Consider the following 25,163-nt stretch of genomic DNA (forward strand, 5'->3'; position numbering starts at 1 on the left):
ATTCCCCTCAAATTTCAAACTGGATAACCATTTCTCATACCTATTCGCATATCTTAGTGTATTAAGAGTATTTTCACAGGATGCCATTCCTGGAGAGATTGTGGCAATCTATGGGGGGAAAAATACAAAGGTAAATAAAATGTTTTAAACAATGAAGACAGAAATGCTGACACAGAGGGTAGGGCAAAAGTAGGTTTACATTTGTAGTATGTGAAACACAGTTTCTTATTCTCAATTGTTCTTAATTATTGTATTATTTTTTTAAATATATTTTATTGATTGTGCTATTACAGTTATCCCACTTTCCCCCCCTTTAACCTGTCTACCCTGCACACACCTCCCATCTGCATTCCCATCCACTTAGTTCATGTCCATGGGTTATATATGTAAGTTCTTTGGCTTCTCCATTTCCTATATTCTTAACCTCCCTCTATTTTCTACCTACCATTTATGCTGCTTCTTCCCTCTACCTTTTCCCCTGACTCTCCCCTCCCACAGACAACCCTCCATGTGATCTCCATTTCTCTGGTTCTGTTCCAATTCTAGTTGTTTGCTTAGTTTGTTTTTGTTTTGTTTTGTTTTGGTTTGGTTGTTGAAAGTTGAGTTTGTTGCCATTTTACTGTTCATATTTTTGATCTTCACTTTTTCTTAGATAAGTCCCTTTAACATTTCATATAATAAGGGCTGGGTGATGATGAACTTCTTTAACTTGACCTTATCTGGGAAGCACTTTATCTGCACTTCCATTTTAAGTGATAGCTTTGCTAGATACAGTAATCTTGGATATAAGTCCTTGCCTTTCATGACTTCAAATACTTTTTTCCAGCCCCTTCTTGCCTGTAAGGTTTCTTTTGAGAAATCAGCTGATAGTATTATGGGAACTCCTTGGTAGGTAACTGTCTCCTTTTCTCTTGCTGCTTTTAAGATTCTCTCCTTCTCTTTAATCTTGGGTAATGTAATTATGATGTGCCTTGGTGTGTTCCCCCTTGGGTCCAACTTCTTTGGGCCTCTCTGAGCTTCCTGGACTTCCTGGAAGCCTACTTCCTTTGCCAGACAGGGGAAGTTCTTCATTATCAGTTCAAATGAGTTTTCAATTTCCTGCTCTTTCTCCTTCTGGCACCCCTATGATTCAGAAGTTGGAGCGTTTAAAGTTGTCCTGGAGGTTCCTAAGCCTCTCCTCATTTTTTTTTGAATTCTTCTTTCTTCATTCGGTTCTGGTTGAATGTTTATTTCTTCCTTCTGCTCCAAACCATTGATTTCAGTCCCGCTTCCTTCCCATCACTGTTGGCTCCCTATACATTTTCCTTTATTTCCCATTTCATAGCCTTCACTTTTCCCTCTATTTTGCAACCACACTCAACCATTTCTGTAGCATCTTGATTGCTAGTGTTTTGAACTGTATCATCTGATAGGGTGGCTATCTTGGCATCACTTAGTTCTATTTTTTCTGGAGCTTTGATCTGTCCCTTCATTGCAGCCTTTTTTTTTTTTTTTTGTCTTGGTGCACCTGTTATGCGGTAAGCGGCAGAGCCTTAGGTATTCACCAGGGCGGGGCAACCCACGTAGCTGCGTCTTGGCGCTGTTTGTGGGGCAGGGGGGTCCCGAGAGGGAACAGTGCTGCTTACTCAGCTCTCTGCCAGCTTTCAGTCACTTCCTCTGCTACCCACAAGCAAAGTGGGTCCTTCTGGTGCTGATTCTAGGATGCGTGCGCTTGTGTATATTGTAGGACCCTGTGGGTCTCTCCACCGAACTCCCCTGTGAGGCTGGGAGTGTCTGCTGCCACCACAATTCCCACAGGTGTTTTCAGTCAGAGGTTTTGAGGCTCTATTTCCCCGCACTGGAACCCTGGGTTGCACAGTCTGTCCCACACCCCAGTTGTTCCTTCCAGTTTATCCACACACAAATGTGGGACCACCCGGTCCTCCAGCTGCCACCTTGCTGTGTGTCCTCTCTGCCTCAGCTGCCTATCTCCACCCCTCCTACCAGTCTGGATGAATGTTTCTTCAACTCCTTGGTTGTCAGACTTCCATACAGTTTGATTTTCTGGCAGTTCTGGTTGTTTTTTGTTTTTAAATTTGTTGTTGTCCTTCTTTTGGTTGTGCAAGGAGGCAGTGTATCTACCTACACCACCATCTTGGCTGGCAGTCCTTATTGCATTATTTTCCATACAAATAACTGTAAACCTAATTTTGCCCAACCCTGTTTGTGTATATATACCTATATAGCTCATTAAAGTCTAATCTTAACACAGCTATTAAAAATGTATTAGTGATATCTTAGCTCCAGATAACTGGCTATCTTAGGCCCATAGTCAGATAATAATTATGAATTCTAGTTAAAATAGAAACAGTTCTCTAAATGCTAAATGCACCAGCATGGGATGGAAATCAGGCAGAAAATGGAGGTCAACACCCAGAAAAATGAAATAACATTGAATGACTTCCCCCCAACCCCCTTTAATAGCTTTATTGCCTAAGGACAAGCTCTTCTGGACAACTAAAACTTCATTAGAAATGTAGAGTTTCACTTGTTAAGAAAAGAAGGGACAGAGTTAGGAGGAGGGGATCATAGTAGCCGGAAAGTGAAGTTTATCCCAGAAGAGACGACTACAGAGGGAGAAACTCAAATTCTGCATATAGACTGCCCAGATGTCTGACTGACCCCTAAACTAGGTGCAGTTAAGGCACACTCCAACCACACAGCTGAAGACTAAAAGAGCTAAACCGAGATTTCAATTTCTATTGCTGCCCACAGCTGAGGACAAGAGTTTAGAGTAAGTTCAGCTAAGTTAATTTCCTGCTACACAAGAAAAATTAATAATCTTTAGAAGAATACAACAGAACCCAGAGTATCTATAAGGTATTCATTCATAATAAAACTGATGTAATACAAAGTTACTAGACATATGAAGAAATAAAAAGTATAACCCATACTCAATGTAGACCAACCTCAAGAAGACTCAGATATGGGAATAGAATGCATTATAACTGCAATATAATCCTATCAGACTGTCAGGGACCACATCTTAAGTATCTTGTCTGTCTCATTATAGAAGAAGTTTAAATGATTGTTATTAATATATATTATAATTTTCCCATAGGTATTATGTAATTATTCATTTGGAATTAAAAGAAATAAACAAAATAAACCTGTAAACTTACCATGCAGGTACGAGAGTTTTCACCTATGAATGAATCTCTTAACACCTGAGTGAGTTTACTTGCTCGGAAAGGGGTATGAGGTTTATTTCTACCTAAGGCTCTGATGCACTCCTGAAAATTAAGAAAGCAAGTTTCAGAGATTAGGTTTCTTATAAAGAGTAGTACTCTTAATGTATTTTAAACGATCTCTTACTATAATTCTAATATTTAATTCAGAGCTGATCTGATCAGCTCTGAAACTGCTACTGATGGGTTTACAGCATAGTAAAGATGTTGCTATAAATCCTAATTCAAGAAAATGAAATTAAAAACAAAAACCAACAAACTATTTTTCAAAAAACTCTTCTGGAGACTATGAGTAGTGTTTAGGAGTGACAGAAAGTAGGATAACTGTAAAAAGAAACTTTTAAAAGTGACATGATGAAAGAAAAAATACAGAATGCTTTCTTGTAGTCCTGCCAACCTTTGCTTTTCTAACCAAGGAAGAGCTATAATACTGGCCTAACTTTTTGAAACCAATTCCACGTTTTTCTGAGAAACTATTTCTTCATCCTGTTCTGTGGTTCCTTACCCTCCTCCATAAGAATATGACTGATTAGGGTTCTCTGAAACCTCCCTACGTAGCCTTAAAATTGACCTGCCAACTAACCTATCTTTTATTCACCCAAAAAAGAATGAATAATATGTAAATAAAATTTCTGGGTACAATATAAATCTATACCTGCAAATATAAAAAACTAAATTTTGATAAACTCTCTTACTTAAACAAGTACTATTATTCTGTAGTTGAGTAAGTATAATTAAAATCAAAAGATTTTTCACAATTAAATACAGTTTATTTACCTTGAGTGCTAAAAGGCTTTTATTAATTTCAGCACCTTCAAGCCGAGTTTGCCTATCTGCACTGGAAGTATCAGCTCCCCTTTCATTTCCAGCCAGATCGATGAGAGAAAATTTGCCATGTAGTTTTCCTTTCCTTCTAAGTATAATCTGAAACACTGCATGGCTCCGAGATGAATGTGCATTCGCAGATGTCTGCCCAGATGTTCTACAATGTGATTAAGGACATTTTGATACATAAACACTTCAATTTATATTTAAACCACAGTATTTTCATTAAAAAAAAAAAACTATCCAGTTTTCATGATTTAAATACAAAGGATACATTTTGAGTTAACAAACTCAAACATAACCAGATTCATACAATTTAATCTGGCACACCTCTAGTATATTTGTAGTATGACACAACAGAATCCACATTACTCAAAGTTAGGTGTAACGACAAGCTTTTATGAACAATGATTTTTGCCTCCAAGATGCACTGAGTAGCATCCTTGCTTTGTTTTTATGTTACAGCCAAAATATCTAAACGTGATTAATAAAGTTGAGTTTCCCTTTCTTAATTAAAATGAGATTTACCTGCAACTGTTGCCTATGTCAATGAGTTTCAGTACATCTTCAACACATTTGACCTCCCGTTCCTGTAATCCTACCACTTGAACCTGCTGTTTTCCATCTTCTAGTACTCTTAATTTTGTCTTCCGGTTTAGTAAGTCAAACACCTAAAAAAAAAAAAAAATAAGTAAAATAAAATTAGAAGACTATCTTTAAAGAGAAAAGAATCAGTTCTATGAAAATTATTCATTCCAACTCTGAAAATTCACTTAGAAATTAATAATAATACTTAAAGTAAAATGCTCAATATCTGAGTTGAAGAGTTTCAAAGGGAATTTTAAAAATCTCCTAACAAAATTCTAGTATAATGTTCCAAATACATATAAAAATTATGTGATGGCAATGGTTACACAACAATGTGAAAGTACACAATACACTTAAAAATGGTTAAAATAGGAAATTTTTTGTTACATACAGTTTAACCACAATTTTAAAAACTAAAACAAAATTTTTTAAAGTTTCCACTTACCTTCCCACTATAAATTTCAAAAAAGGTTGCATACACTTGAAGCTCTAATTTCTTATAGTTTGGCTTCTTTAGCATTAAGAAGACATCTCGAGCTATCAAGAATTTCATATGGAGAAAATTTGTTAAGACGCAACAAATACTATCTTTAAAAGGCATTTCAGTTAATCTTTACTAAAATAACATCAATAATGAAAATGAAGACTAAAGTGAACATTCATTTTACAAAATAGTAGTAATAGTTTTTTTACACTTAAGGTTTAGATGCCATATCCTTCGTTATTTAATAAAAGGATGCTACTATCTATCCTTATAAATTGCATAAAATTATAGGTGGTATGATAATGTTGCTCTGATAACCACACAAAATGGAAGCTTTCCACAAATCATTATTCAACAGCAAATAGTAAGTTCCAACAATGTGACAGATTACAGTGACATAAATATAACCAAGATTTCCACCCCAAATGCACAGTTCTTTTCAAGCAGTCTGATAATGTAACACTGACAACATTTACAGTAAATATAGTACTATAGTTACCTTTAAATATCCAGGTCTTATTTCAAAGCCACCTGAACAATATTCAAGAAGAGTATTTCGAATGATATGCAAAAAGGACTGTTACCTGCTAATGCGTAAATTCCTTTAGAGCAATCTTGGTTCTTTCCCGAAAAGTCACCTCCCATAGTCTGTATGTTAAAAAGAAAATAAAAAATAACAGACATTATTCAGGAATAAATATTAAGAATTTAGTTCTAAGAAATAAGCTATAAGGAAAATAAACTAGCTTCATATCAGGATATAACTTAATAAATTACTTACATGAGTTTTTCCACTTCCAGTCTGCCCATAAGCAAAGCATGTAGCCATTCCCCTTTCAAATATAGTTTCCACCAGTGGTCTAGCTGTAAACCTTAAAAATAATATGCACCAGTCAGAATGTGCCTTCAATATTTAAATTAAACAAATAAGAAATAAAGGTAATATAGAGTCTTATTAATAAATAAAACTCATAGCAAGATTTTTAATAAAACAATAAGCTTACCTGTGAGGCCACAATTGAGTCTATTAATTTCTTAAAATTTTAAATAACTGTATTGCAGAACTGCTTAAAGCTCTTTAAAGCATAATGTCAACCAATAATTCCATAATAAATAATGATCACAATACTGACGGACAACAAAACCTGAGAGTAACTGAGCTATGACATTTATAGAAGACCACAGCAAAATTTTAAAAATAACAACAACAGATGGTAATATTATCCACACAAGTAAAACACAGAGGGTAGGGCAAAAGTAGCTTTACAGTTTTCATATGGAAAAGAATACAATTAATAAATAATACAAAAATAAATTGTGTTTTGTGTACTCACAATTGTAGACTAACTTTTTTGCCCCACCCCATATATAATGATTAAAAAAAACCCCACAATCCAAAAGTTTCAACAGAAAAAATGAAAAAGTGGTAATCTCAATAGAGAAAAGCTAAAGGGGAAAAGAAAAATACAAAAATATTATCTCAGACCATCTAAGTAAGTAAAAAAGTGGTAAGATTTCACTGAATGTGGACAAGTAAAAATAAACTATATTTATAAGACATTGAGTTCTGAGTTGACAGTCTTGATTTAAGAAAAAGATGACAAAACATTAAGGTTTGGATTAGTTTTCAAAGCTACTGGTGTAATCACCACTAGAGTTCAAATGAAAAGGAAGGAGAGACAAGAAATATTTTACTGAGCAGAGCACTAAAAAAGTATAACAGAAAACAAATCTACTTTTTACATTGGCTTCAAAATAATATATGTGAAACACATTACAGCTCTGCTGATTCTTTTTCTTTTTTTTTTCTTTAAAGATTTTACTTATAAATTTTTAGAGAGAGGGGAAGGGAGGGAGAAAGAGAGGGAGAGAAACATTGATGTACAATAGATACATGATCAGTTGTCTGTTGCATGCCCACAACTGGGAACCTGGCCTGCAACCCAGGCATGCGCCCTGAGTGGAAATCGAACAGGCAACCTTTTGGTTCACAGGCCGGCACTCAACCCACTGAGCCATACTAGCCAGGGCTTTTTTCTTCTTTTAATTTAATTTATTTAAAATATTTTTATTGTATTTTTTCCACTGTTTTTTTAAAGGGCAAACTGGAGAAGGAAGATACAGAACAAAAGGAGCAGGAAAAGTTCTAGAAATGAGTCTGATTAGACAAGAAAATGTCTAACTCCTCAATCCATAAACATTAAGGATAAGAGAAAGGGGGTAGAATAAATACTGGTAAAGTTAAGAATTATAAATATAGGGTGAACCAAAGAATGTTTACTAAATCTAGCATATACACAAACATACCTTTATTTATAATGATTTCTTGAAAATGATTATAAAAGGCAAACAGACATATGTTATCGACAGAAGTGGCAATAGAGAAGAGAGTAAGGGGGGAGGAGTGTACTCCATTCTCAGAAAAGGTAAAAAATATACAATTTATAATTATAATTCACCTTTAAAACAAATTCTTCACAATATTTCTTTCTAACATTCACAAGTCCTTTAATTTTGTCCTCTTTCTTTACAACTGAACACCCAGTTTGCTAGCCTAAGACCAATGCAGTTGGTTTCAATAGCATATCATTTATAACATCTCCAGATTCTTGGGACTCTTAGTAACTCTAATTTTCTTTTTGCAGTCATATTTATTAAGAAAAAGGACAACAAAACATAGCAATCAAGTAAACTGTCAAGTTCTATATAGCAGCATTGTTATTTCAAACTGAAATAAACCAATCTGTTATAATAATTAGAAGTGAATGTTTACAAACTGTATAAAAATCTAAACTTGGCATACAAATTACTGGGACATCAATATATTTTACATGTAAATTTGAGTTGCTTAGAAGTGGAATATGTTAACGCATAAGAATTTCATGTATTAAAACTATCCCAAGGCTTAAAGATGATAAAAATTAGACAAATACAAGTAGATTTATAGCAACTTTTTTTTAAGTGGTGGTACAGCTAAATAAAGATTTAGACAGATTAGGCTGATGTATAATAAGTATTTCAAATTTCTTTACTAGTACAGGAAATTAGAAAGTAAAATAAAACTCCTCTTGTAACCACTTTCCATTTGTAGAGGTATGAAAATGTCAACATCTTTTTATAAATTTCCTATCCATATATGTGTTGTATAATATGTATATAATAAGTTAATCAGTAATGAAAACTACCACTTAGTGGAGCATTAAAGAGAACAAGCGTTAATATTTATTATAGTGTGTATTACATATGCTTCTTTGTTTAAACTCAGAATACAAAAGCATATTACACCTTTGGAGAAATATGCCAAGATCAATATAAGTTTCAGGACAATGATGAATACACGGTATAAGAACAAAATTCTAATTTAAAACAAATTTACCTACCTGTAAACCATTTCATTAGGAGCTGAGTCATCAAAGGCATAATCAAAACGAAATGTTTGGTTTTCTAGGTACCTTGTTAAATCTACTTTTTGTTTTGGTTCATGTACCATCACAACATCTTTACTAGGGATTGTGATTACATCAAGATCTTTCATTTGAGTTTCTAAAAGAATAAATGAAAATCAATGCCCAGAAACTTTTACAGCATTTGAATTAATGTACAAAAAAATTAAAGTTTTGCAAATATATATATATCCTATAAATATGTCATTCAATAAGACAGAATATTTCAACAACAAATTTAAAAAAATGAAGATTTCTGTGAGGCAAGAACCAGGAATGGCAGTAATTCAGAGCAGTAACAAATCAACAGATTAATCACAGAAATCCGCGTAATGGTTATGTACAAATGAAATGATTTACATTTAACTGTCCCAAATCAAATTGATTTCTGCTATTATAAAATAAATTACTAACAGGATAAAATGAACCTTTTATTACAGCTCAATAAGCATCATACCTTTTTTATTGAGTGGTCGCTTTCTTACACAAACACATATCCTATGTTCATCAATCTAGAAATAAAATACTTTATTTCAGTGATTATCAGTGGTATGTAAAACACTGAAAGAGTCAATTATGCAATATTTCTTCCAAAGGTTTTAGAAATTTATGCATGGCATAAATAGGATATGTAAGCTTAAAAAACAAAGTAGCTTGCATGTATTTTAATAATTATCAGACACAAGTATTTATAAAATTCTGAGTATAACAGAGACTCCCTTTATTTTGTTATTTGGTAAACCATTAGGAAATAACCTTGTAGAGTGCAATAATATTCTTAGTAGCACTAAGTTCACATTAAGAAGCTGCCTTACTCACTTCAAGATGTGCTGTATACAACAAAAGTAAACTTTCCTCCAATTGACATATTTTCAGGGGGATTATAGGGAAAGTTGTTGGTAAAGATAACTAACTACATAGACAAGAAACATGATTCCCAGGAGACTATTGAGCAAAATAATTTGAACATGCCAATTCTTACACATACATATATTTCATAAAATTTATGCTCCCAATACTTGCCTTTTAATAACAATTAACATAAAGCAGGGATGGGCAGAGTATGGCCTACAGGCCTAAACTAGTCCACTACCTGCTTTTGCAATGTTTTACTGAAACAGTCACACCCATTTATTCATTCTGTCTATGGCTGCTTTCACACTACAAAAGCAGAATTGAATAGTTGTGACAAATACCATATCATATGGTTCAGACAGCCAAAAACATTTACTATCAAGCCCTTTCCAGAAAAAGTTGGCCAATCATTGTCATAAAGTATGAGCTCAGAAACAGTAGGTTAAACATGGAAAAGTATCAAGTAGGGGTACCAACATGAAGGGGTTCCAAAATATATGGTATGCAAATGTTATAAACAACTCTATTAAATCCTATATAATACACCTGCTGAACACAAATGTATTTTGTGCTAGGTCAGATGGATTACTTTTCACAAGTACCGATTACAGAAGTATTCCCTGTCCAATACTTAACTCTCATTCTTCAATAGGAAGGAGTTGAGTAATAAAACAGCAGAACACTTTTTGAGAATGAAATTCCTGGTCTACTGCAATCCTCAACAGCCACCACTTACTGTTAAAAGCCAAAATAACACTTACTGAGAAAGTGACATGATAGTAAATTGGACAGAGGGATCTATAGCAAAAGCCATAAAAAAAGTAAAGGAAATTGGGTGTTCAGACATAACTCCTTTAATTGTTGCTCTGCCCAACCAAAGATAGGAAAGGCTTTCATTTGAAACGGACAGCTCTGTTGGACGCGTGTCTGACACATCAAATTATGGAAGAGAAGCATGGATATGGGTGATTTTTTAATTTTCTTAAAATGTAGGAAATAAGCACATAAAGAAAGGAAAATTTACCTAGTAAATACAATATTAATTTAGTGGGTATCAAGCATGTTTTTAGTTCAGCACAAAGAGTTCCAGAGCAATGATTTACAAAAAAAATCTTACAGGATCTGCTGTCGTTAATGGTCTATAATCCAAACTTCCTCTAAAGTCTCTGATCATACACATAATTTCATAATTTGGGTTTGTAGCATCAACATCCTATAAGAAGACAAAGAGAATCATCATTTATTATAATTACAGTAATGTGGTATTTGTTGCATTTGTTATATATGGTTTGAAAATTAAATAGATTTGTGTCATTTGCCCTAAGTCCACACTCAAAACTGAAGATGTGATATAATTTAGTTTCAGAGTTATGACTACCATATGCTTAGGAATCACTTTCATATTAAAAACACAATTTGATTAGTTTACATGCATTGTGTTAATTCTTCTTTAAAAACATTTATTTACGTATTTAATTATTAGTGAAAGGAGCAGGGAGGGAAAAAGGGAGAGAAACATCAATGTGAGAAACACCAATCAGTTGCCTCTCATACACACCCAAACAGGAACTGAACCTGAAACCGAAACATGTGTCCTGACCAGGAATTAAACCATCAAACCGGCGAACTTTCACTTTGCGGGACAATGCCCAAGCAACAGAGCCACACTGGTCAGGGAGCATTCTGTTAATTCTAAATCAAACATTCCTCATTAAAGCCACCCTTGACCTATTTCAAAAATTCATCTGTTATACATATACCTTAATTATCCTAGAAAATGGAGCAAAGGAGAAATAGTGTTCATCTTAAATTCTATAAAAATTCATTGAGTCATATTCTTCTCAGTTTTTAATCCAGTGTCAACAAGTAGAAATATGGATTCATTTATGTTCATTTTCTATTTTTGTTGGCTCTCTCAAATCAACAGGACATAGAATTTACAGGAATCAAAAGCCAAGATAATTTTTTAAATCTTAATTATTCAAATTATCAAACACTGACTGCTGTGGAGGAGAGAATGTTCTATGACATGGCCACTTCCTGACCCTGTCTGACTGCTGCTGACTCTCCCACCAGATTCAAATAGATGCTGCTAGAAATGGGCCCAAACAGTGACGCTTCCTCTGAATCAACTCAGAGACTGTCTGACTCCTCGCTATGTCCCAGGCATGCCAATTCATAGAACAGGCCCTTGGCCCTATCCTGGGCAAGTATGTAAAAGCATTTTCACCTCATCTGGGGCAAGTCACATGCCAGCATCCCTATCCATCCGGCCCTGTCCTATATAACACCTTAGCCCCTGCCACATGAGGGATGATATCCATGTCTTCTTGTCCCTGACCAAGACACACCTCACTCGTAAGTTCCCTGAATAAACTTTTAATGTAATGATGGATATGGCAAGACTCTCTTTCTTTGGTTTTTTGGCCTTGGGGAAAACATAACTGTAATTTACTTTTTTGTCAAAACTGAGAAAATTCAAATTAAGATATAATAAAGAGCAACAGTTAACAGCCTCTCCCAGCTATGAGTAATACATTACCGAACATTCTAAGAAATCATATTTTTTCATATACCATATGCAGATTTGCTTTGAATATAATTAAAGTTCAAAACTGTTAATGAAACTTACTTTCAAGTAATCTTCTATGAAATAAAACCAATTATGTCAATTGAGAAGTAGTATGTAAAGTGAAAATTAAGATCACAAAGAGATGTGAAAATATTATGAAGCACCCACTGGAAACACCAGGTGGCATCTGTGCTAAGTTATCAGTAGATCTATGTGTTTTGTGAAATATTTATTTCAAAACCCACTGGTCATTCTCAGATCATCTTTAGATACAGGCTGATTTACTCCGGATGAATATTATACTGGTTTCACAATTCCCAAATACAGTATCTTTATGATTAAGGGCATTTGAACATACTCCTAAATTAAAAAAAAAAAATCCTGATTTTTTTTTATAGGAAATAAGTTCTGAGGATACAATATAAGCACAATGGAAGAGTTATATGTACAATAACAGAATGTCTAATAAGTGAACATCTGTAGGAGGATAAAAGACCAGTTCTCTACGTAATTTTTCTAATGCTCATAGATAGTTTTGCTACCATCTAAAGGGAACAAGAAGGACACAACACAGATACAACTCTCAATATCTAGTACAAATCAAAACACAAAGAATTTATCCACCTTCCATGTGCTATGTTGACCTTATTATTAACCATGGAAAAACAATAACTTATAATCATGTACTTTAACTGAATATTCTTCTAAATGTTGTATGTTTAGATATTTTTAAAAAGTCAGAATCCTTTTATTATTGCATTAGAGTTCTGTACACAATAGCTTATTATTCAAAATGGAACAAACTTTAGGACTAACACATACCCACTAAAACATCAAAAGTACATGTAATGAAATCCATTATAACCTACCTTCACAAAAGTTTTATTATTCCTCAATATCAATTTAATGAACTATATTGAAATCTTTAAATGAACACAATTACTTTTTCCTAAGTCAATTACTTTCACTGACAATCTAATCTTCAGTTGGTGCATAAACAAAACACATTTTCCGTTACAAACCTGAGCTCTTTTTTCTCTAAGTTCTTGTTGTTGTAGTCTCCTTTTTTCTCGTTTTTCTTGTAACTTTTCTACTTCTTTCACACAATTAGATTTTCTACGTGCTGAAAGAAAAAGATGAGCTGTAGAAGCATAGTTTTCTTTTTTAGAGTACTGTACTTATACACAAAATTGTATGTATATATCACTACATAATCAAAAGAAAGTACACAGTAACAAAGCATGCCTGTTAACAACTATGTGAACTTTATGAGCTGCTTTAACAAAACTAGGAACAGGACAATATACAAATAAGAGTCAAGAAAAATGACTCTGGAACATACTGATACATGTCATCTCTTGGTTTAGAATCACAGATCTTTGAAGCAAGAAGTGTAAGAATTTCTTGTACAACATCTGTCAAATTATCACCTGCCCAGAATTTTAACTTCAAAGCAACTAAAATACTTAAAGGTTTTATAATAAAATTTTTTTCTCCAAAATATACATTAAAAAACCCAATTAATAAGCTAAACTAACAAGAAAAAAATAATTTTCCACAGTGGTAGAATGAAACCTTCAATCAAGTTGGTAATTAGACTGTTTACCATTTGGGGACTTATGAAGATGACCAAGAGAGAATACATGTATGCCTAAAATGACTGAATCCTTGATACATGATTTACATACAAGGGGGTCCAAATTCCTTTTTTGCAGCTTGAACTGGAGATATATCTGAAACACTACCATTCTGTTGTGCAGAAGACGACTGTTCAGGAAGCTGACTAGGCCGTGCACGTGCAGAACCAACCACTGTAAGTAAAACAAAAAGTTTTAATTCAGAACAAAAAGTTAGTCAAAGTAAACCTTAGTAAAATGAAGAGACATATCTGAAAAGAAATGATATTTAAAAGCTGCATTAGCAAATTGCCAGATTTTCTACTGATGTGTACATAAACAGAATATATAATAATTCTGTTCAATAAACTGATAAGCTAAGAGGTTTTTGGCATAATATATGCAAATTTAGGTGCCACCAATGTAATTTTAACTACAAAACTCAATCTGAATAATTTATATAAAAACTAAAGCCAAGCTTAATTTTTAATAAAAAATATAATTGTACAAAATGTTAAATGCATTCTCATTTTGAAAAATTTACACAATTCAGAACTACAGAAAGTAAAAACTTAAGTTCTTTAACCCTCCCTATATTCCAAATCCACTCTTTGCTCCTCAAATATGCAAAATTTGTTTTAAATTTTTTTATAAGGTGTTATTTATTTATTTCAGAGCGAGGGGAAAGGAGGAAGAAAAGAGAAGGAAAGAAACATCAATCTGTGGTTGCTTCTCATGCACCCCCCCCAGGCATGTGCCCTGACAGGGAACTGAACCAGCGAACCTTTGGCTCACAGGCCAGTGCTCAATCCACTGAGCCACACCAGACAGGGCTGCAAAATTTAAGCAGAGAATTTCCTACTGTGGTTGTTATAAAAGTCAAAAAAGACATATAAAAATATTTTACAAAGAAATATAAATTTTTACAAGATGCAAAAGACAGTGTGTAAAGTACTGGATTTCACTCTACTTTCAGTCTCTCCTCCAATGCCTATCTATGCCTGTCCTTCCTCACCATCCATACATACAGACAAACGTCACCATTAGAAAATACATGCAGAACTGCTGAATAGTAAGTAAGAAATTAACTATACATCTCCTGGTTTGAAAATATATGTAAGATCTGCAATTAACTAAAATTTATACCTGTTCAAATTTTTTAGTTGACTCCAAAGTTACCCATGATCCTTTTTTTGAAGATTGGCCAAAAATTTATGTATAATATCATGATGATTAAATTTACTCTTGTGAAATTAATCAAGTGACTAGTTCCTCATTCCCTTCTTTATCATAACACTCTCCTAAATCTGAAAAATTATTGGGTAAATGAAATGAATCAAAAATTCATCACTTACCTTTATGAATCTACATTATTGTATTAGGAAATCAAGATACCAATCTTAAAATTAGCCATGTAAAGTTTAAATAAACAGTAATGTCATGGGTAATATTTACTTTTGATTTACCTTGTTAGGGCCAATAGGCAAAATCAATAAAATTCTACTTTACCTCTATTATCTCTTGGAGGAGGGTCATTCTTAATAGAAGCCACAGTCCGTCGATTCTATAACAGAGAAATATTCATGTTACTTTCTCTCTTTACTTCTTATCAATATATCATAGTCAGCTTCCTTTAATTAAACAAAATCAGGCAGACATAATTTAAAATTAAATGGAGAAAAACTATAAATAATCTCCTAATGAATTACTGCTTTTAATATTCAAGTTTCTTTATAAGTATTCTGTGCCTCCCAAAGTATTCAGAAATAATGAGCGAGGCACTGCCCAAAGAATTTTGTATGTATTAATTCATTTAATCTTCACAACAACCCTACAAATTCATTGTTATTCCTAGTCCGGTTTCAAAGAAGAGGAAAATGAAGCAATTTCACTCAAGTGTGCACCTATAATCATCATGCTATCCTGCCAAAACTATGTAACATTTCATCTTTCGATGGCAGGGGGCAATTAATAAAATACTAATTTTAGGCAACTTATAGGCCATTGTTGAACTGAAACACCTAAATACACACTCTCAGTTATACTAAAAAGTTTCATTGACTGCAAAGATTAGAGCAGCAGATTTTTGTCCTATTATTTATTTACCAAGACTTCAGTTTATTTACTTAAAAGAGATATCAAATAATGCGGTGGTTCTCAACGCTAACAACACATTCAAATCTGATGGGTACTGTGGAAAAGGTACTGATGCTACAGCCTTTCTTTAGATAAAATTATCTCTGGGAATAGGCCTAGCAATCAGTATTTAAAAAAAAAAATTTTCCAGGTGATTCTAATGCACTGTAAAGGATGCTAATGACATTCTCAGAAGTAAACACTATGAAGAACCTTCAGACTGTGAAGCCAACTATAAAAAATCGTCCACTTACAAGTGGTAACTAATGATCTCTAAGCAGTGACTCTCAAAATGCTGAAATTATATGAACTGAAAATCTGCCTTATGTTCACATGCATGGTTTAAAAAGCAGGTTTTATTGATATTGTTAAGCTTCTATGTATGTCTTCCCTGCAAGATAGGGAGTTCCTATAGGGCAGTGGTCCCCAGCCTCTTTGGCAACAGAGACGAGTTTTTCCACGGATCTGGGGGTGGGGGAAAACATACACAGGATGTGGAACTCAGGCAGGGGTGGGGCAGAAGGTGGCGCTCAGGCCCCTGCTGTAGGTTAAAGCCATGTCATTTCATCTTTGTAGGTGACAAAATCAACAATGTAGAAAAATCAACAAATGCCTGTTGAACACACAAAAAAACTGTAGATTCAACAACTTTTAGGGACTAGTTGGTTTAAAAAGAGTTGTATTTTGACACAAAATTTTAACAGTGGGAAGTTTCAATAGCAATGAAGGGGAATTATCTTTTAAAATAAAAAAATAACATGCCTTTTATTTTTATATAAATAGAACTGTTAGGGAGGATATAGCAGGGTTTTAAAGTTTATTTTCACAGGTAATACAGAAGTAGTTAAACTACACTGTCATTTCCCATCTTTCCTTAATAAGCTTGAAATGAACAGAATTACTATTCCAAAAGACAATTGGAGTGGGAATTTATTATGAATAATAAACATTCTTTCCTTATCAAAGTCATTTGTATTCACTCAACAAACACTGATGAGCAAATTGTTTTGACCCATATCTCCTGAGAAGCTATCAGTTTTAGAAAAAATTCTAATCAGGCAAGAAATTTCTAGAATTTTATTTAATAATTGTTGTAACTGAGAAATAGACTACCTCAAGCCTTAAAAGTATGTGTGTACATACATGCATGTGAACGGTAGAAAGCATTAAGGTTTTTTTTTTTCTTTTTAACAAAACAAATACTTAAAACATACCCCTACAGCCTACCAATTTCAAACCCTAACACACACACAAAACACACACGCACAGACACACCCCCTGCTCTGAATTTTCATTACTAACCTTTACAATTTTGTTTACTTTGGCTGAGGATGTTGGAGGTGGAGGTGTTTCTGGACTGGGTTCAATTTCTTCATCAGGTACAAGGTCAGGGTTAAGTGAAAAGATGCTCTCCAAGTCAATCTGTTTTAACAACCACATGTAATTAGAGAGTCTATTTTGAAAATTAAGCTTTTATTTTTCAAATAAATTTACAAAGAATAAATGTTAAATAATTTTAGCCTAATGAATGGTATTGCTTCAAAAACCAGATGACCTAGAATTATAATTCACATATATTTAAAGAACCTACCCTAAAATTGAATTCTGTGGTCTTGATTATATGTCCCATCACCTAAGATATGCAGGAGAAAACTACCTTTCTTTGAGTGAAATTTTTTAATCATTTGACAGCTTTTCAAGGAATGATACATGTACTACACAAAAATTATATACTTTTGTTTTATATTCAAAACTTAACTGCAGGACTAGAAATAAAATTTAATCCAGTGATTTTACCTCTTTGCCTTTTGTATCTCCATTTTCTATCCATTCAACAGTTACGCTTTCATTATCTTCATTTAAAGATGTTACCATTGCCTGATGTATTCGGCCTAAGTAGAAATAAAACACACATTAAAAAAAATTGATTTATTTTTAGACAGAAGGGAAGGGAGGGAGAAAAAGGAGGAGAAAAATTAACCAGTTGCTTCCCTCATGCCAACTGAGGACCTGGCCTGCAACCCAGGCATGTCCCCATGCCTGGCTGGGAGCTGAACCAGCAACCTTTCAGTTTGCAGGCCAGCTCTCAATCCACTAAGCCACACCAGCCAGGGTCACATTTTTTAAATGTCATAAATTATGGCATGCCTAACACTGTCAAATACAATTTTATAATTTACAAACTATTAAGACTATCATAATGCTTTCTTACAAGGAATTTCCCATAGACTCTCAGGATTAGGGAATGAACTTTGTTGGTGGCAAATCAATTTCCTACTTGTCAAGACTGGGAACTCAAGAAATTGTATTACACTCATAAGTTTATTTTCAGCATATGTGATAAATGGTTACACCATGGCACAGAATACCTAAAATTTTATACTGTTAAACGGTTATAGTTAGTAGAAAGTGTCGTTATTAGAAGTCAACAATGGTTCTGTTGAACAGAGAAATATTCATAAAGAAAATTTAGTATCATATTGATATAAAGTACTTCTTTCCTAAAAACCATTATCATATTAATGTTATACAAATTAATGTTATTAATATACTGAGAAAAGGAATCAGAGTCCAAAAAAGTTGGGAAATGCTAATCTACAATGTTCTTTTTCTTCATGGTTGCCTATCAAAATCCATCCTACTCCTTACTTTCTCTCTTGATTCGAGCATTTACCATCCAAAGAAAGAACATTATATTTTAATGTATTAAACTTGGTTTTCCTCTCTTAATAGGTTGTGGCTCTTAATCTGTTAATAACTATAGATTTAATTAATTACTCTTAATTACTTAAAAATGACAATATGTCATTTTTATCATGACTTATTTAATACTTACTGATGGTCACTCAGGTTATGTGTAATTTTTTTACTATTATATACATTGCAGTGAAGACTCTTATTGCACATTTGTCATTATGCACTTGTTAGATGATGTCTTTGGGATAAATTCCTAAAAGCAGATCAATAGGTAATGTGTGTGTGTGTGTGTGTGTGTGTGTACAATTGACCCTTGAACAATATGGGGGTTAGGGGTGCTGACCCCCAACCCCAAAGTCAAAAATCTGTGTATAACTTTTGACTACCCAAGAACTTAGTTGTCCCTTGGTACCCATAGGGTATTCGTTCCCAGATTTTGGAGACCAAAATCTGCAGTTTGAACAGTGTAACATTTAGTGAAAAAAATCCATGTATAAATGAAACTGCAGTTCAAATCTGTGTTGTTCAAGAATCAACTGCACACATATGTATACATACACATATATATTTTCCTTATTTCATTTGTTTTCACCTTACCCATCCATTTGATTATTAGTCAAGTAAGGATAGAAACTATTTGTTACATAGCTCCACCTTTAATATTATCTAATAAAATAGTCAACATGGAATTTTTATACGTACTCCCTAAATAAACTCCTTGGGGCATCTATAACTTACCTTAGGATAATTTATAGTTATTTAAATATCTTAAAAAAACACTGATATATAGTACATAAACAATAATATTGAAATAACAAGGCATACAATATATTAAAAACCATGAACACATAATTTTTAAAGTATTGTTATATATGAAATTACTGTCAATCAATATCTTTTCTATATGAGCTCATAAGAATCTGAAGAATAAATGAATATAATCTTGTTTCAAAAATTCAAGTATTAAAGATATAAGTACTTTCAAGTCATATACTGGCACTTTTTTAAAAACTAAATATATACTGGCAATCTTTGAGTGATAGACTAACATAATAATTTAAACAACTGTAGGGCATTCCATAAAAGAAATGTACTTATTACCATTTAATTATTTCTTTACTAAAAGTAATTTAAATTGTTTCCAACTGTTTGTCATTAAAAGATGTTGCACTGAGTATCTGTACACAGGTGTGAATGTTTTCATAAATAAAATTTCTACAAGCAGAATTAATGGGTCCAAGAAGCTGAAACTGGTATTTCAAAATTGTCCTCCATTTACATTCCTACCAACAATGGGACCTATTCCTTTAAACCCTCATGTAATGCCCACTAATGATGACAAAAAAGATTACTGCAACAAAGGTTTGGGGGGAAGTGACGTGGTTTAATATAAAACACTGACATAATTTTGTCAATAGGAAATGACCCCTAAGAAGATATACATGAATACCAGACTACCGTAAAGAGTAACTTCTAGCAAGAAATGGAGAGGCTGTGGTTGAGGGTGTTAAAGAAAGGAGTACAGATAGGGGTTTTCATGCAAGTAGCAACAGAATTACCACAATGAGAATGGGGGAAAGCATGTGCATGTTCCAAAAGGCAAGACCACACTGCCATTGCTAGAGTTAAGCATCTACCACAATATCCCAACTTTCGTAGGGAGAGGAGTGACACAGTGTACTGATAACTAGGTGTGTGGGAAGAGAAACCAGAGACACAAAGTCTGTTTTAGGACTGTAGGTCACAATTTCACAGGGACCTGAATCTCTAAAAACAGTCCAGAGAAATTAGCAATGAAGAGGATAAAGAAAACAAAAGAGATAACACAGTATCAGCAATCTTTTCAATACCAGCACCTCCACAAGTTCAATGAACAACACAGACCTTCAGAAAGCCTTAAGACACAACAAGCAGCCGAGTCAAAAGCACCAGTTAAGACTAAGCTCTAAAAGTTTACTAGGGCAGCACTGAGAAAATGCTAGCTTACTGCTATCATGGTCCAGTTTATTCACTCAAGAAGAGTAAACAAATATGAAATTCCAGCAATAAGAAATGACTAAAAAGCCTGGAGCTGAATGAAATCTTAAGTGTTTGCTTTCTGCCAGTGGATCAGATCAACAGAAATATCTGACGTACCTATGCAGCAGGGAATTTTTATTGTTTACCAAAATATTTCTTTAAAAAATTTAAGCCTGACTTTTCCCAATATGCCTTCAAAGTTTTCAAAAAAAGTTGTTTTATATATGGTTCAATTAAGATACATTCAAATACCTCATTTTTAACTGTAATGAAAGAGTAAGCACAAAGGTGTTAATAAAACAAAAAGAGGAACAGATATACATGAGTATACATGAGATTTTTCAAAGGAAAAGAAACATTGATTTAGTGATAACAGGTCAATAGGAAAGGTCTGAGCCTGGATGACTGGAAAAGTGATACTAGTGGCAGAACAATGAGATACTTTATCCAAAGTCTCAGTTGTTAATAGGAAGTATATGAGGGTGTTAATAAGACACCTACAGATATAGTAGAACTACAGCTCAAAGACAAATCAGTTTGGAAACATCTTTCCCTAGACAATATTCCCATACGGCCTTCCAAATACCACTCCATTTTTCTGGTTTGAGAAAATCCCTGTACTTCATCCCCATTAACACTGCCCTTTGACTCTCTGATTCCCTATTTACTTGATTGTGAATTATATCATAAATACTTTTACATTTTATAAAAATAATAATAGAGCAAACCACCTGCCAGGTTAAGAATCAGTATCTTTGAAGCCAGTATGTCCCCTCCTTCAATAAATCTCCCTCTCCCTCCCCCGACACCTCCACCAGTAGGAACTATTGCTATCCTGTTATTTGAAGTAATCATACTGTGGCTTTTCTCTGTAGTTTTACAACTTGTAAATGTAACACACAAAAATATAAACAGTTGGCCTATTGTAATCTATGTATAAATGGATTGACACTACTTTAAGATGTGTACAATACTATATTTCAAAGATACCTTTATATTGTTGTATATAAGCATAGTTCACTCATTTCCAGTACATATAAATACGTCAAAATTTATCTATTCTTCTGTTGATGGGCATTTGTCATGCTAATGCTATGTGGATTAATGGTGCTGTAAGCATTCTTATACACGTGAGCTGATACAAATATGCAAGAATTTCTCTGGAATATATGACAAGGGAATAAATATAGAAAACACACATATAACTTTTCTAGTTAGTACCACAATAGTTTCTATACTAGCTGTGGCTGTAACTATTTGTAATCCCACTAGCAACTATTTCAAATCCACAATAATATTAATATTTCTCAGATTCGATGACTCATATTGTGGTTCTAATTTCTCTGACTTCATGAGGTTGTGCCTATTTTTGTGTTTGTTGGCCATTCAAGCCTTTTCTCCTCCAAAGTCATGGCTTTTCTTTTCACTTTGTTTATGGTGTCTTTTTGATGACCCGAAGTTCTTAATTTTACTGTAGTCAAATATGTATTTCTCAATTATGGCTTTTTATGTCATAAAATTCTTCTAAGACCCAGGTCATTTAAGCTAGTTTCTTCTAGCAGGGGTGTCCAAAATTTTGGTGTCTCTGGGCCACACATTAAACACACAAACACTAACAAAAACTGATGAACAAAAAAAAGAAGATTTTAAGTAAATTAAAAAATTTGTGTTGGGCTGCATTCATAGCCATCCTGGGCTGAGTATTGCCCACAGGCTACTACTTGGTCATCCCTGTGATTACAAAGTCTCTCTTTCTTTTTATGAGTATCTTTCTTTTAGAATTTTATTTATTTATTTTTAGGGAGGAAGGAAGCCAGGGAGAAAGAGGAGAGAAACATCAATGTGTGGTTGCCTCACATGCCCCCTACTGGGGACCTGGCCCAAAACCCAGACATGTGCCCTGACTGGGAATCAAACCGGTGACCTTTTGGTTCACAGGTCTGTACTCAGTCCACTGAGCCATACCAGCTAGTGCTATAACCTTGAACCATGCTTCCATTAAATGTGTTGATTTCTTTACACGTTTGTCCTTATGTAGTGGGCACCTATTTTATTATTTTTTGAGTAACTGGGAAATCAAATTTTTAAATTGTGAAGTGTCACTAAACAATTCCCACATATAGAAAGCAATCAGATTTAACAAACAATAGCATTTTGCCATGTTTGATTTTTGATAAAGCTCATGCATCCTTTTCTTAAAAAGAAAAGATATTATTTATTTTTAGACAGAGGGGAAGAGGAGAGAAACATCAATGTGTGGTTGCCTCTTGCACGCCCTATACTGGGGACCTGTCCCGCAACCCAGGCATGTGCCCTGACTGAGAACTGAACCACTGACCCTTTGGTTTGCAGGCCTGCACTCAATCTACTGAGCCACACCAGCCAGGGCTACAAAGCCTTTTATATTCAAGACTATAATCCACTGTTATTTTGAGCTTTCAGATTGATAATACAATTTCCATTTTCCCCTCCATGGAAAACAAATTAAGTCTATAACCAAAATTACACTGTCTTAATTATTATACCTTTACAATTAAGTCTTGCTATCTGGTAAAATAAGCCTTCCCATTTGTTCATTAAGAATTTGATATTCTTAGTCTTTTGCATGCCTGTATAAATTTCAGAACCATCTTGTCAAGTTCCAAAAATCAAATAAACTAACAACAACGATAACAAAAGAACATCCACTATTGAGAGTTTTATTTGGAACAGTAGTGAATTATTTTGTTTTGGATTTTTAATCATTGATCAAAAATAATCCTGGCCAGCAGTTTTCCTTTCTCATTCCAATCTTATTCTGGAATATTGTACAAAATTAGAATTATTTGAACCTTGAGTGTTTGGAAGGAACTGGTTAAGAACATCTTGACTTAGGATTTTATTTGTGAGAAGATTCAATTTCCTTAATAATTATGGAATTATCATAGTTTTCTGTTCTTGACTGTTATGACAATTTCACTTTTTAAAACAAGTTTACACATTTGGGGCATAAAGATGTTCATAATTACGTCGAATGCCCATGGCATCTGTAATAATAATCACTTTTTCATTCCTAATTTTTCAACTTTTTTTCTTTATAAATCTTACCTAAGATTCACCAATTTTGCCCTTTCAAAGAACATGCTTGGTTTTGTTAAGACCTTTTACTGTTATTAAATGTTGAATTCCTGTTCTTTTTTAGTATTTTTTCCACTTACTTTGAGCATATTTTGATGTTTTTCCCTTTAAGTCTTCTTTACCATTTTTTCCACATAAGCAATTACACTACTCATTTTTCTCCAAGAAATGCTTTAGAAGCATCTTACAAATTTTAAAGGTAGTACTGTTATTGTTCAGCTCAAACTATTTTCTAACTTTATCATTTTTTGTTATTCTATTACAGTTGTCCCAGTATTCCCCTCTTAGCCCTCCTCCGTCCATCCCAGCCCCCAATCCTGCAGCCATCCCACATTGTTGTCCATGTCCCTGGGTCATTCCTACATGTCCCTTCTCCTTTCCGCCAGAATCCTCCTCCTCCTTCTCCTCTGGTCACTGTCACTCTGTTCCATGTTTCCGTTCTGTGGATCTATTTTGTTAGTTTATTTTGTTTATTTTCTTCATTAGATTCTTCTTATAGGTGAGATTGTATGGTATTTGTCTTTCACTAACTGGATTATTTTACTTAGCATAATATTCTCCAGTTCCATCCATGCTGTCACAAAAGGTAGAAGTTCCTTTCTTTCTGCTGTGTAGTGTTCCACTGTGTAAATGTACCAGTTTTTTAAAAATGTATTTTATTGATTTTGCTATTACACTTGTCCCATTTCCCCCCTTTATTCTGCTCCGTCCTGCACCCCCACCAACTGCATTCCCCCTCCTTAGTTCACATCCATTAGTCGTACATATAAGTTCTCTGGCGTCCACATTTCTTATACTAGTCTTAACCTCCCCCTGTCTATTTTGTACCTACCATTTATTCTTCTTCTTCCCTCTCTACCTTTTTCCCAATTCCCCCTCCCCCCTACAGCTGATAACCGTCTGTGTGATCTCCATTTCTGTGATTCTCTTCCTGTTCTAATTATTTGCTTAGTTTGTTTTTGTTTGGGGTTTTTTAGGTTCGGTTGTTGACAGTTGTTGAGTTTGTTGTCATTTTACTGTTCATATTTTTGATCTTCACTTTTTCTTAGATAAGTTCCTTTAACATTTCATATAATAAGGGCTGGGTGATGATGAACTTCTTTAACTTGACCTTATCTGGGAAGCACTTTATCTGCACTTCCATTCTAAGTGATAGCTTTGCTGGATAGAGTAATCTTGGATGTAGGTTCTTGCCTTTCATGACTTCGAATACTTTTTTACAACCCTTCTTGCCTGTAAGGTTTCTTTTGAGAAATCAGCTGATAGTATTATGGGAACTTCTTGGTAGGTAACTGTCTCCTTTACTCTTGCTGCTTTTAAGAGTCTCTCCTCTTTAATCTTGGGTAATGTAATTATGATGTGCCTTGGTGTGTTCTCCCTTGGGTCCAACTTCTTTGGGCCTCTCTGAGCTTCCTGGACTTCCTGGAAGCCTATTTCCTTTGACAGACTGGGGAAGTTCTTCATTATTTGTTCAAATGAGTTTTCAATTTCCTGCTCTTTCTCCTTCAGGCACCCCTGTGATTCGGAAGTTGGAGCATTTAAAGTTGTCCTGGAGGTTCCTAATCCTCTCCTCATTTTTTTTGA

At 34.0% G+C, this 25,163-nt stretch overlaps 1 protein-coding gene across 4 annotated transcripts in view; it reads right to left on the reverse strand.

Moving 5' to 3' along the window:
• KIF2A (kinesin family member 2A) overlaps positions 1 to 25,163 on the reverse strand; it is a 74,679-nt gene that overhangs the window by 15,296 nt on the left and 34,220 nt on the right. For 2 of the 4 annotated variants that reach the window (XM_053913348.2, XM_045186235.3), the window contains exons 2-16: positions 17,544 to 17,638; positions 17,049 to 17,168; positions 15,120 to 15,174; positions 13,740 to 13,805; positions 13,017 to 13,117; positions 10,540 to 10,635; positions 9,025 to 9,079; positions 8,505 to 8,667; positions 5,906 to 5,996; positions 5,709 to 5,772; positions 5,086 to 5,177; positions 4,581 to 4,723; positions 4,005 to 4,209; positions 3,162 to 3,272; positions 41 to 108 (exon numbers count right to left, since the gene is read on the reverse strand). In XM_053913348.2, the coding sequence (XP_053769323.1) occupies positions 41 to 108; positions 3,162 to 3,272; positions 4,005 to 4,209; positions 4,581 to 4,723; positions 5,086 to 5,177; positions 5,709 to 5,772; positions 5,906 to 5,996; positions 8,505 to 8,667; positions 9,025 to 9,079; positions 10,540 to 10,635; positions 13,017 to 13,117; positions 13,740 to 13,805; positions 15,120 to 15,174; positions 17,049 to 17,168; positions 17,544 to 17,638 (1,525 nt within the window). Of the gene's footprint in view, positions 1 to 40; positions 109 to 3,161; positions 3,273 to 4,004; positions 4,210 to 4,580; positions 4,724 to 5,085; positions 5,178 to 5,708; positions 5,773 to 5,905; positions 5,997 to 8,504; positions 8,668 to 9,024; positions 9,080 to 10,539; positions 10,636 to 13,016; positions 13,118 to 13,682; positions 13,806 to 15,119; positions 15,175 to 17,048; positions 17,169 to 17,543; positions 17,639 to 25,163 lie in introns of all 4 variants that reach the window. The other 2 variants (XM_045186232.3, XM_045186234.3) reach the window with 1 other exon arrangement.

Source organism: Desmodus rotundus, chromosome 1 (genome assembly GCF_022682495.2).
Source record: "Desmodus rotundus isolate HL8 chromosome 1, HLdesRot8A.1, whole genome shotgun sequence".
In the NCBI taxonomy this organism is placed as follows: domain Eukaryota; kingdom Metazoa; phylum Chordata; class Mammalia; order Chiroptera; family Phyllostomidae; genus Desmodus; species Desmodus rotundus.